A 14,385-nucleotide genomic window follows, 5' to 3' on the forward strand; every position below is an offset into this window, starting at 1 on the left:
GCCGCCGCAGCAGAAGTCTCATCTGTCACTGAGCATCAGCGCCGCGCTCGGGCACACTGACCAGACCAGCCGAGTGGAACCTTCCCTGACAACAGCACATGATAGATGTGTCACAACCTGGAAATGAAGCCGTACGCATTCAAATCACACAGAACCAAAGCTCATGCTCAACGCGCACCACCATCTGGAAGCCTGGAGGAGAGGGAGAGACAGACAGGGACTGGTCACAGCATGTTAATATCCTGTCATGGCCAGGTCATCACTTTGAGATGATATAAGACTATGTGAACAAGCTGCAGTGAAGCTGATAGACAGGAGGCTGTGTAATGTGCACACAGGAATAAAATGATTCAAGGGTAATAAACAAATAAAAATTTGCAATTGGTTTGCTTTCAGATTACATTTTGTGGGAAACATAACCACAGCAGCCAGTAGGCTGGAAGTACTCTTGGAACAATTCTTAATGTATCATTATTTCCCACCTTTCACATGTTTAACACTAAGGGGTTGTGGTCAGTGTATACCACAACAGAAGCTGCGCTGGAACCCACACATTTCAAAATGTTGCAATGCTAGGAGCATAGCTAATGTTTCCTTCTCAAGGTGGAATAATTAAGCTGAGAGCGCTTCAACGTAACCGAGTAGTAGGAGACCGGATGGCTGATGTTATCTGCTCCATCTTGAAGCAGCACCACTCCAGACCATTAGCATTTGCATCCACCTCAATCTTAACAGGGCTTGGTGAAGTCAGAGGCAGCCAATACAGGAGCACTACAGAGAAGAAACTTGTCACATTCAAAGGCATGTTGACAGTCATAATTTCATACAAAAGGTTGATTTGGACTACACAAGTTAGTGAGAGGTGTCTGCACAAGCACCCATAATACCCAGCCAGTCCTGGGAACCGCAGGAGCTCACATCTGGTGGTGGAAACCAGGTAGATGGAGGAAAGTGTGATCATAGGCTCAGGCTGCTTCTCGTTTGGATCCAGGATGTCCAGGAATGAAACAGATTAGGCATATTTACATGGCACAGATACACCAGCAATAATTGTTCTTTCAGCACTTTCAATGGTCCGCATACACTGTGGCCAAACATCAGTTCAGCTGGGCTGAAACCAAGAGACTCCTGCTTTGCTTCACAGGCAGCAAAAGGCAGACAATCATCCCAATCTCTCTCAGTCTCAAGGCAGAATCTATGCATTATTGCTTTGACGGTCTGATGCCATTGCTCTAGCGCACCTCGTGACTGTGGGGGGTAATGTTATGCATCAGCCGCCATGTCAAAGTCCTTGTATGTGCAACATACCTTGGCAATAAATGGTTCTGATTTCGATTCTGATGGACTGGAGACAACATGCTCAATACTCAGGGACTGTAAGGTCTGCTTGAACACTTTGGACTGAATGTTGGTGCTGTGATCGGTTTGGAACACTCTGTGGAGACCAAATGATGTGAAGAATTTCAGCAAAGCTTTGGTTACCACAGGAGCAGTGATATTGCGGATGAAAACGGGTAATAGAACACAACAGAACAGAAACTAATTATCAGTTTGATTTTGATAATGGCCCAACAAAATCAACAATCACACGCTCAAAAGGTTCGCTAACCGCAGGTATGGGTTTGAGAGGAACAGGTGGTATCACTTGATTAGACTTACCAACAATTTGGCAAACTCTACAGGTTCTACAGAACTTGGCTACATCAGCCTTTAGACCTGGCCAGAAGAAATGCTGGAGGATACGGGCATACATTTTTGTAATCCCTAAGTGGCCAGACCATGTATATTCATGTGCCAATTGCAACACATTTTGTCAGTCCATAAGGGGAACAACAACTTGGTTCACAGTACCCTAATCTTCATCCATTCCCTGGTGTCTAACATAGGTCGGGAAACCCATCTATACTATATATCTTTACATCAATATCTAATACAACATCCCATCTTCTGCATAGAGGGAACTTGCCCTTTTCTCATCTGCTACCTCCGTCACGCCTTCAAAACATTTAGTGAGACTAGCATAAGCTTTTTGAGCTTCAATTAGGGACTCACGTGTCACAGGCAATTGTGACAGAATCACAGTGGGAGTGGTTAGGTCCTGTTCATGAGGTGCAGACTCCAGAAGATCAACAGGGGGCAGCTTGTCTCCTGCAAAAACAGGTGCAAGCATGGAATCAACCAGGTTGGCATCCTCTTCCTGTTTACAAGCATGGGATCTGGTGAGGACACTGACAGAAAACTTTTACTTACTTTTCAACACTTCATCCTTATCTGGACTAGTAGGGATATCCACCACTTCAGAACTAGGCAGTACCTTATCTTCAACTATATCATTTCCCATAATGAACCCTTTGTATAGGAAATGAGTAGTGCGCAGAAACATCAAAGAACCCAGAAATGACTTTGACTGGACATGCACACAATGAAGTGGGGCAGGTATGTCACCGATCTCAATGCCACGTACTATTGCACTTGCTTCACAGCAGGTCTCAGTACTCAGAGGAAGAGGATCAGCGAAAATTAAAGAACAACAAAAATAAATGGCTTTAAACATACATCCGGTTCTTCAGGCATACCAAGTCTTACCGGGTGTTCATTCAGGTACACCATGGTCCGACTTCCTCATGCTACGAAAGCACGGTCTGTACACTTCAGGTACCAGCTCATAAGTTCTAATGGCATTTTTTATTTTTTCATACTCAAGACTGACCTCAATGGAGAGGGCTACACTCACCTCTTGTGCTTTACTAACCAACTTGAATTGCAGTAGTAGAGGCCAGACATCCTTGGGCCAATGCAAGGCAGCAGCAATCCGTTCAAATGCACTGCGATAAACTTGTACTTTAGTTTCCCGGAATGGAGAGACCAGGATGATATTCTTGCTTACACCGAATGCTGGAGGAGTTGAAACTGAAGGAAGGAACAGAGCGGAAGTTTCAGTAGCATTTTTTTTTAGACTGTAACTGAAGCTGGCGGATTTTTATAGCCGTGTCAGCTTCAAGCTTACGGCAGCTTAACTGGAATTCTAGCTCTTCTTTCCTCTTTTTTAAGTTCAAGACGAACTAAGCGCACCTTTATACGGGCACTCACATTAGTCAAAAGAGAGGAATCAATGGAGTGGTTCAAACTGTGGCAGCGATAGAGATGGTTTTTCCTCATGTGGCTCAGCAGCAGGTGGAGGACTCGTCACATCCTCAGGGACCTCAGGGGAACTTACTACTAAAGCCATCCCTGCAGCAGCTGCTTTGGGATCATCTGTTGGGGCCTACTGCTCTGGACCTGCTAGGGGAAACCTTGTCTACGAAGCCATTCAGAACAATATACTTTAAAGACCCAGATACAGGAATATCATAATATGCAGCAATTATACCTCATCTTTCCTACAATTATCAAACTGTTTCAAAGTAGGATTATTCACAAAACATTCCAAACTAAACAGAGCCATACCTCGGACGAGCCTCCACTTATGTTACAGCCTATTTATTGTGTCTAGGGTACCAACTAGTTATTGCAAAACCTTTGTGAACGTCAGGATCTCTAAGGCCAAAATAATAAACAAAACCCCCACACTAACTAGAAAATAAATAGTAAAAGTTCAACTGGCCGACAAACAGAACAACAATACTGAGCTCCCTAACTGACCACAAAACAGGATAAATGACAAAGTAAATGGCAACAAAACCTCTACACAGTTTCCCCAAAGTTATCCAGACTGGTTACAAAACACCTCCCCACCAACTAGCCAGCCAAGACAGGGGATAACTTCATAGAGCTGTACCAAGGAGCAATCAAAACAGTGGTTCAGCAGTAGCAATGTTCATGACAGCAGCCGCAGCAGCAGCAGCAGCCAACAAACAGTTCAAAAGCCAAGAAAAAAGGGCAGGAGTACTGGATCTGGGGGTTGATATCCAGCTTTACTGATGGACTGATGGCTCTCAGGTGTGGGTGCTCCAGGCACTGAAAGGGGGCGTGGCAAACCTGAAACAGAGAGACAGCTCTCTTTCAAAAAGAGGCCAAAGTAAAGTCAGTGGGCGTAACACGTTTGCCACCGCTTAACATAGAATGAGAAAGGTTTTTAACTTATGAAACTGATGAGAGCAATTATTGTCTGTTTTAGAATTAATGCAAGAGTTAATCATTTTGATAATTCTGCCTACTTGCTTTCTAGCAGAGACTTAGGTGAGAAGATCAGTACCACTCTCATGTTTGTATGTAACTCTAAAGATACAGCCAAGGGACCATTAGCTTAGCCTAGAAAAAGACTGAACAAGGGAAAACAGCTAGGCTGTCTCAGTCCAAAGGTAGCAAAATCCACCTACTAGCCTATCTAACATGTCATATCTGCCATATAACAAAAAAACCTTCTTAGAGAATTAAATTTATTTAGTGAGCTGCGAGGTGCTGGTAGGCTGTAGATGTAAAAAGTATTAAGAGCTAGCAGATAAGAGAGTGGTTTAACTTTTCTCATTTAACTCTCAGCAAAACGAATAAGCATATTTTCCAACACGTCAAACTGTTCCTGTATTCCAATCTTCATGCCAATGCACCTCCCAGTTACTGTACAAGAAGCTTCTCTCTTGTCTCTTCCTAACTCCACCCATACTCTCTTCTTTAAAAATCATTAATTTACTACCTGGACCTTCTGTATTGTCTTTTAGGTGAGGAACAGCAAAGCTAGCGGCTACTGCCTGGACCAGGGCTCTGAGGACGACGACAAAGCCATCCTCTACCCATGCCATGGCATGTCCTCGCAGGTCAGACCAGGGTCATGAACTGTTTGTGTGTCCATGTTCACTGTTGTCTTCATTAAGCAGCCATGTTCATCAGGCAATCACTCAATAATGCAATAGGTTAAGCTGTCAGTCACTCCATGTATTTTATAGATTCTTCCAAAATAGCATTACGTGTCTGATATTTATATTTGGTTTCCTTGTATTGCCCTCCTGGAAAATGTAAACACTCATTCTTAAATGTATAAATCAACATATTATGCATTTCAACAATTGAGGACTCTGCTCAGGATTATATGGTGTAATTACTCTCCTCTTCAAGTTCCATGGAAGTAAAATACATTTTTGTTTAATAAGTGGCAGTATCAACAGCGCTATTGCCTGACTACTTCTCATAGTACAGAGCTATGGACTTCCACACATCCCCATTGAAGCTTTTAAATGAACAGCTAGGAAACGCCCAAGACACACTGAAGGCAGGTTATATTATGATCTCCTAAATCACCAGTAAAGTGGTGACAATAAATTGTAAATACAGTAAATTATAAATCTACATTTGCGAGCTACATAAATGGGAAAAAAGCCTGTCTGAGGATTCAACCAGGAAGCAGACTTTAACAAGTATTCTGGTTGAATAGTATTAAACTACCAAAGATATATGTCAGGATACTCATGCATGGATAACTAGTAAAATGTGGGATTACAGTCACATTTAATGGTAACCCATCACATGTGTGCAGGCTATTGTTGAATGCAGGTAAACAGTCAGTGTGGAGAGCGTTGCCTGAAATGCAATCTTGGAACCCTCCGGTTATAATCTGACGGTGATGATTATTTGTTAAAAATTAGCTTGTTAACTTGCTACTTGTGAAACAATCATGTTGTCTCGAGTCTCAGATTGTATACAATGTGCAGCATACTCCTCAGCCAGTTTGTACTGAAGGTGACTATATATCAAGGGACGCCAGTTAACCGTCCACCCATAAAGTAACTATATAAGATATATATATAAATGTATAACAACATAAGAAACAAATACATATAAAAAGTGATATATAAAATGTGACATGCTGCAATAAAAGCTGCAATGCATTTGCAAAAACTGCAGCTCTCAATTGAACTACATTCAGAAAACCTGAACATAGTGTGAAAGATGAAGTGCACTTATGGATAGCTTTGGGGTCCAAGTAAAAAGAAAAGAAATCTGGCTGCCTTAACCATCCATTTTCTTCCGATTATCCAGGGCTGGGTTGCGATTGCAGCAGGCTTAGCAGGGTATGTCCCTCTCCCCAGCAACATTTTCGAGCCCCTCCTGAGGGATCCCGAGGCTTTACCAGGCCAGATGAGATATATAATCCCTCCAGCGTTTGCTGGGTCTATGTGCAAAATACTAAAACATATTTTATTACCATTAACTAAGAGAATCCATGCTTTATCTCATCTCTATTACTGTTAAGATTCTTTAGATCTTGGTAGATCTTTTACTATCATAATTTCTATAATTTAATTGAAAAAATAAGGAATTACAGTGTGCATTTAAATATAGTGCTAGGCACAATGGATCACATTACAAAATCTTACTTTGATACTTTCAGTGATGAATACATATATTTCAAAAATAAATTGACAAATCTTACCTCGTAATAAGGAAATGCCCAAAGTCAGCCACAAAATGTCCCTGAACCACTATCAATGAGAGCTTGAGTTTGAGCAAACACATAGATTGTGTAAGTAAAAAGAAATCAAATATATTGGTATAACTAGGAAAGTTATTTAGTGGATGTTGTCCTCGTGCCCTTTTTTAATTGTTTAATCTGTCCTTACTTCTCATGCTGCAACATAGTGTGGGCGAGTATATTGGCCACCACTCTACATAAAATCATGCTCCTCCAAAAACACTTTGTGAGAATCACAACCCACTTAAATTCTTGCACATCATTGTGTCCTTTTCTTTTCTGGAATTCAACTTCTTACAATTCATAGTATTTATGCTTCCCATTATGGAGTTTTATATTCAAGATGTAATTCAAAGAAGGAACTTTTTCACATCATTTCAAAATAAATCCACAGATTATATTGTTATTCCACTATACAATCATCTAATCTCCATCTTCCCTAACATCTCGCAATCAGAAATTCATTTTAAGTCACATACAGGAGGGCCTAACTTATGCAACTATTTTTATCATTCAGTGAGAATTACATAAAGTTTTACAATGCATACTTTCATCTCTGTTCTGAAGACTATTTTTTTAAGCATAACATTTATATTTTGACTGTGTTTTATATTATTCAGGTAGAGGTAATCAATAAGCCTATTAAGGCTCCCCGTCCATTCATTCTCATTTGTTTGAGTTCAACCTGTTCAAATAAACAAAACTCAAGCTCAAAACTTTCAAAAATATCTATTATTTAAAGAATCTATTATTCTTCATAAATTCATTCAAATAACTCATGCTTTCACAACAGCTAACAGAAAGACCTACTCGTTTTTGTTGACACATGAAACTATGGACATATTGCATTGGAACACAGAGATTGTAAAGCCCAAATTACCCACTGTATTTAGCAGTGTAGACCTTCCGTGACATCTGTATTTTTTTTTTTCTTTAATAGTAAAATATTCAGAGGATAAGGCTTGTGGGAGTTAAGTATTACAATGAGCTAATTATTAACACTGCTTCATGATTAGTTCAAATTTGTTTAAATGATTGCACTGGCTTAATGACACTGTATAATGTCCGTATGGATTTGGAAAACGTATCACAGAGACATTGTTGTGATTGCAATAGCATACACAGTACAAGGCAAGGCATCACCAACAGCTCTCTGAGCTGCTCAGCAGAAAACACTGCACCACTCCCAGGTGTGATTGCATTTAACTATATGAATATGCAGGCAGATGCTGCTGAAAAAAAGAGAGTGTGCTCAGTATGACCTTTACTTGAATAGATACCAGGACAAATGACACTGTGGGTAGGACGCTGTTGTCCCGTTGTTGTGCTAAGAAAAAAAAAGCTATTCCTGAAGACAAATCATGCAAATGCTATTCATGCATATTTCTTACATTTCCCACCTATCCAAACTGCTTCTCTTGCTGGTGAGTGACATGTTCAATATCTGTCATGGGAGGGGGTATTATAAGGAGGCCAGCAGCTCACCAGCCTCTCCTCCTTTCCCCTATAGAGAGCTCTGTGGGGACCAGTAATGTAAAGCTTCACTGACTCTTTTAATACTGATCCCGGGGAAATAAACAAATGGAGATGAATTTTGTGTCTTTGTATCATTAGATTATAGTGATGACCGACATTACTATGAGCGGGGCAGAATTCAATTTGGTGGGACACTGTGATTTTGCATTTTTTTTTTACCATTGCTCCATTTACTTAGGACAAAATATAATTGGCCAGAATAATTCTTCATTGTGCTTCTCAGGAATGAGTCTCTCTCTGCCGGCTCTCCCAATGGAAATCAAAATCATGGACAATGCCTCACCTTTGTCCGATAATGTTATGCAATGAATGCATGGCGGAGTAGCTACAAAGCCTGCGTCATTGCTTTACACACACACACACACACACACACACACACACACACACACACACACACACACACACAGCAGTAGTCTGTTTAAGTAAGTAATATATCTTTTACCATAGATTTTCTGTTTGAGTGGAGCTCTTGGTTTTGTCTGTTCAGCCATTTGGCTATTCATATTCAAGGTAACAAATATTGATTATCATCATATGTGCAGCAGCGCAAAGTGTCAAAGGAGTGGGAGAGTTGGATAATAGATCAGATGGTGTGGTGAATAATAAATACACTCTCAGCAGGTCACTTCACTGGTCTCATAGCCATGGATAAATTACTGAACTGGCCTGCCGGACAAAGGCTCAGGGACCCCAAGTGTAATCCAAACAACTGACTACAAAGACACACAAAGCATTGCAAAGAGACACAAAGTCACCACAAAGAGACAAGAAAACACAGAGAGATGTGTAACGACTTGCAGAACAATAAAAAAAAAAGAAGGAAAAACATCACAAACTCTGTGTGGTGTGCCTATGTAGGAAAGATGGTGGGGTCTTTTGCATGACTGTGCCCAGGGGCCCACTGTCTCATAATCCGCCCTTGCTCATAGCTCTCAAACAACTGTGCCAGCAGTACAATGTGAATACGCTGCACCACACATCTGCAACCAGAGGCAGACAATAGCGATAAAAGATAAAAAATTGTTTGGGCAATCCTAAACTATTTCAGTCATAATTCTATCACACATTGTAAATGATCACATCATACCACAATTAATGTGAAACAGAAACTGAAACTGCAGTATTAATAAAGCAATATTATAAAAGTTTGAAAGAGGCTGGAACTGAATTAACGAGCTCCACTAATCTTGCATTTCCCGCATAAATAGCCAGTGCCGATCAGTCTGATGTGTCTACAGGTGTGTGTATTTTGTAGCAACCTCGTGTCATTTAATAAAGGTAAACACAGTGGATGGCCATGCATAATCACACTGGCACAGCATCAAGTGTTTAGTTTGCTGTTATTGACAACTATATTCCCAGTGCAATTTTCACCAAAACAAACACCTACAACAAAGAGCTGCTTGCGCTAGTTGCTGCACCGCCATGAAAACAGGGTCCTCAGACTGAAAAGCAATCTTCCTTTCTCCCACAAGGAATCCCAGCTATGTACTTGGATGTGCATGGTGCTGATGGACACCCTCTGCACCGCTTATGCTGTGGGGCCTCTTAAAGCTACCTTTAGAGGTTTGTGTTAAAGTTGAAAGCTCACTCAGATTTCCATGCTTGACTGTAGTCACATATGGAGAGTACATGTGCTACCGTCGATACGGTGCTGGGGCCCCATGCAAGCCAAGCCCTTCTTAAGAGTTTGTTATAATCTGTGGTGTAAATTTACTCCTAACTTCCTGATGGAGCAAGGTACAGGGAAGGTAGAAATGTGCAGATAACAACCCAATGCAATGTACAAACACTCCATCTTGTATTGACATTGTCACAGAGTTGTACCATTAATGAGCTAATTAAGACATTTGAGATTAGCTTGACCTCCAGAAAGTGGCTGCAGAACTTTTACAATGGCATGAAGGCAATGGAGCATCTAATGTTGCAGCATGAGGCACAGGTTAATTGGCTTAGCATAATCATTTCCTTACATTAATTATTTGTTATGGTCCCATTTTAAATGTATTAGCATATAAACTGCTGCCAGACTGAGCTGTAAACAGGTATTAGTGGGGATTATATGAGATTTTCTTTCTCCCCATAGTTTACACCATGGATAAATCTTCTAAGAGCGTTACACTGTAACCCTGAAAAACCCAAGACAGCAATCCTAAATTCCATGAAGAATTCTCAATCAAACTGACCTTTAGGCTGTTACCTGGAGAAAAAGAGCACAAGTTCACAGCATTATGTGTCTCACATTAGATTTAGAGAGTTTGAAATATGTTTATATAATTGTCTGACATTCCTTAGTCCAAAGAATTATTCTCATCAGTATCCTTATAAACAACCCTAACCAGCTCCAGTGAACTGTGAGTGACGCGCAAAGTGCTTCTTCATTATTTTACCTATTTGGTCAAAGTGGCTCTGCAGAGCAGAACATTGAATTAAAACCACCTGCATTCTCTCTTCTCACAAGGAGCAACACCCACACAGGTCACTCACTGCAGCTCCAGTTCCTCTATCCATGCTCTACAATTCCTCCACTCAGACAAAGCTAAATCAGTTTGAAGAGACGTTAACATGCTGAAAACGATTGAAAAGATACTTGAAGAGGATATGAACATAATTATAGGTTTGCATGCTATTGCATTTCAAACTTCAACAGCTTTGTTTACAGATTTGTAGAGATGGCAGAAGGACCTGCTTTTACAATGGGGTCAAAAATGTAATTTCATTGTTTTTGTCAAACTCTCAAATTTGTTTTTAAAGAATTTCTCAAATTTGCCGTTGGACAAAATAAGGACACGGCATGTTTTTGCATCACTAAAGCATTGTAAAACACATTGTTCTTAATTTGTCTGGATTCAGTGGCATTCTGTTACACGGACTCCAGGACTGTGAATAACATAGCATACATACCCTGTGCTTTAGTAGAAGACAGTGTGTGTGTGATTCAGTCATGTATGCGTGTTCCCCTCTAAGCAGAGCTGCTGTCGTACTGAAGACCTCCCTATCTTTGGCATCTCATTTTTCAGATAGAGTCACTCCCATAAATAATAAATCCTATCTCTACTGTATCCTTACGTAATAGATACGTATCACCACTAAGCCTTTCATGTGCAGCATAAAACAGTCAGGGATCAAGTTTTGGTTTGGGGAAATGTTGTGGCATTAATAAGCTATTCACTGTTGTTTCCATGCAGTGCTGTACACTAAAATAGTCTACAATAACACGTGATGAGGAACAGTCTTGCATTTTTAATATATCAAGTTTTCCAGTCTAAAAATAAAATGTTACAGTAAAACACATGTTTGGTTGAATTAAGTTAAGACCTAAACCTGACTTTGACATCTTTTAGCATATTTAGCTTTTTTTAATTTGCACTTCGCACAAAGAAACAAAGACATTCTCACTCCCAACTCATCAAATACTGACACTTGGTCAATGCCCCTAACACTATGAGGGTCTATGTACCCCTGTAGGAACTGTCAGGTGTATTAGTTTCCGCTCATTACATGCAGTCGCTTTTCAAAATAAACTTCCTATTAAGAATAATATATATAAATAATAAACACCTGAATAACAGATGATGTAAATAATAAAAAATAAAGTAAATTTTCTTGAGCAAACTGTTGAAATGGTCAATGAAGCTAAAAGAACACATTTTGATGATAGATGACAGCTTTTCCACCTAACATTCTGCGAGGATCAACCAAAAGCAGAGTGCAGTCTCTACATTTGTATGTATTTCGTATAGTTCTATGTCAATTGATTCTTTGCGTAAAGTAATCTGCTTAAAAAGGTGGAAACTGAAAAAAGTTTTCTATCTATCATGCACACTGCCAACCAGCCTGAAAACTCAAAACCCTGCTGCTTTTGCAGTTACTGCTGTCAATCTGCGTAGGACAGAACAGCTAAACGGCATCACTACAAAGCACATTCACTCTTCTCATTGAAGCCCATTTTCAGCTTGTGCTTTCCATAGATGTTGAATTGCACTCTAAAAAGTCAAGTGTTTTGTTTTTAAGCTGTGATTGATGCCACAGTATGTTAGTCCAGCAGTGTGACACATTGGTTTTCTCTATTTTGTAGCTCGCCCGCTACGCTACTGAGGGGCTTCTCCAGCTAGGACCCCTGGGATCAACCACCTTCCTGCCTGACACAAAATGCCTCGTTGATGATGGCAGAGGACGCACTCCCAGACTGAAAAAATGTGACGCTGTTTCAAGGATTTCCCAGAGGCTTTGGGACTTTACACAGGTAATGAGAAAACATGTGATCTTTTGACACTGATCTTCACCAGTTCAATTCAGACACACCAAATGCAATGAATACCTAATAACTTACACCATAACAACAGGTATTAGAATATGAGAGTTCTAAGAATGAGGTTATTGTGCAAGTTTGGTCATACTTGACTGCACTGACCTTTCCATATTCAAATCACAAATCAAAACCCACCTTTTCAAAACTGCTTTTAATGTGTGACCAATATTGTGTGTTCTTATGTTTTTAGTGTAGCTTTTATATATGATGATTTTAATGTAAGGTGTCTTTGAGTACTCTGAAAAGCGCTTCATAAATCAAATGTATTATTATAATTATTATACTCTCCTGTGTTTTTGTTGCAGAACGGCCCAATCATAAGCAGGGACACCGGTCGATGCTTGGAGGTTGAAATGTCCAAGGATGCCAACTTTGGCCTTCGCCTGGTGGTCCAGAGATGCTCCGGTCAGAAGTGGATGATACGAAACTGGATTAAGCATCCCAGGCATTGAAGCCAGAGAACAACCTCTGAGACAGTTTGGGCAGTGTTTCAAGTCGCAGTTGGATCTCAAAATGTGGACAGTTCAGAGAGGAGCGGGGACTAGTGGTGCTAGTGTGTGGTATTTCACACTATACAGACTGCACATCACACTGAGCTCCCCTCCGGCCACAGAGCTTTCCAACATTAAGTCTTAAAGAACAATCTGATCAATTCATATGTTGCACTGAGCTGCGTGTTCACAGAGACCTTATGGCAAGCTGCATTGTTTGAAATCACCCGCATTTCTGACATTCAGCTTCATGTACAGAACTGAGTAACAAAACACCTGAGTGCAGCCCCCAAAGGTGGTTGAAGAGCCTAGTAATTCTTTTGTTTCTACTGTAAAACTATCAGATCTTTGGAGATGCAAAAGAGTGCGTGAGTGTGTGAGTGTTAAGTTGTTGTTTTTTTCTCAGTGCATCTGAGCAAATCAAAAGTTATGATTTCTGTCAATTGCCACATCAAAGTGATTATTTTGGGCTGTGATTTGGAAAATTGCTTTGGATATATATCGTGCTGCACTGGCAAGACATGTAAAAGGCTTCAAAGGAGCTGCCCATCATCTGATCGGGAGGCATTTCACCTGCTCTCACACAAACCACTACAGTTCTTTGTTTCTTTGGACTGTATTGCTCACAGAGGACAGGAGCAATCATGTGCCTTTTTTCCTATTTTTTCTGTTTAATCTGACCAGGGAATGTCAGTCCCAAAAGCATGTACAAAATAATTTGAAAATGATTAATATATAAAACAATGTATAAAGCAGTCTAATGATAGTAATATATTGTAAAAAAGGAAGAATTAATATCTGATAACAATTAATAATAAAATAATTTTTATGATGTGCCCCCCCTCCTTCTTTGTCTTATCCCAGCTTTTACATCACTTCTGTCTTCAATTCAGTCAACTTTTGCTCCTTGACTGAACGTCTGTGTGTGTGTTACATGAAAACTACACATTTTATTTTGTTCTATTGTAAAGCCAATTGTTAACCCCACCTGCACAATTGCTTGTCTTTTGTTGTGCATGCACTCACAACTACCTCAAACCTTCGTCAGAATTCTGGCACTGTGTACTGGGATTGTTCCAACCCGCCCACTGGATTAATGGGTCTTCAGAAAGCCCGGAAAGCTTTCCAATTACTATACTCAGAAAGAAACTTTTTTACTTGCTCAGTTTTTCACATGTCCAACCAAAAATGTGGCAGTTTCGAAAAAATTACTTGAAAGTACCTTTTGACATGCTTTTAACTTAGATATTAAAATAATTTCAAAATACACTCACAATCTTTTCTTAGTTGTGTAATATACTACTTTTATTGAAATAAATTATAGTAAATTTGATGCATAAACATTGGCAGGTTCTGTGTTGGTTTCCCTCCCTCAGACAGCGACAGTCCAATCATTGCTGGGCAACCGTAACAAAACACGACAAGCTCTGAATTTACTTGCATTGTCTAGAGTACAGGTGTCAAACTCAAGGTGACGTCATTTATATGGCCCGCAAATCCGCCAGCAAAAAAAAAAGTTAAAAAAAATTGAGGTTAGATTTGATGATAAAAATATCCCCATGGTCGAAATGATAAGATAGAAAGTCGAAATGATGAGATACATAAACACAACAGTCATAGAAGCAGCTCTTCATAGGCTA

The 14,385-nt window shown here is 40.0% G+C and overlaps 1 protein-coding gene across 1 annotated transcript in view; it reads left to right on the top strand.

Moving 5' to 3' along the window:
• Positions 1-13,829, top strand: part of galnt9 (polypeptide N-acetylgalactosaminyltransferase 9) — an 89,043-nt gene extending 75,214 nt beyond the window's left edge. Inside the window, exons 9-11 of the mRNA XM_068703735.1 lie at positions 4,659-4,754; positions 12,021-12,188; positions 12,560-13,829. Of these exons, the coding sequence (XP_068559836.1) occupies positions 4,659-4,754; positions 12,021-12,188; positions 12,560-12,706 (411 nt within the window). The 3' untranslated portion in view covers positions 12,707-13,829. The remainder of the gene's footprint in view (positions 1-4,658; positions 4,755-12,020; positions 12,189-12,559) is intronic.
• Positions 13,830-14,385: the final 556 nt, after the last annotated feature.

This window comes from Cebidichthys violaceus, unplaced genomic scaffold (assembly GCF_023349555.1).
Source record: "Cebidichthys violaceus isolate CVI_PGR_0920_01 unplaced genomic scaffold, fCebVio1.0.p SCAF_9, whole genome shotgun sequence".
NCBI lineage: Eukaryota > Metazoa > Chordata > Actinopteri > Perciformes > Stichaeidae > Cebidichthys > Cebidichthys violaceus.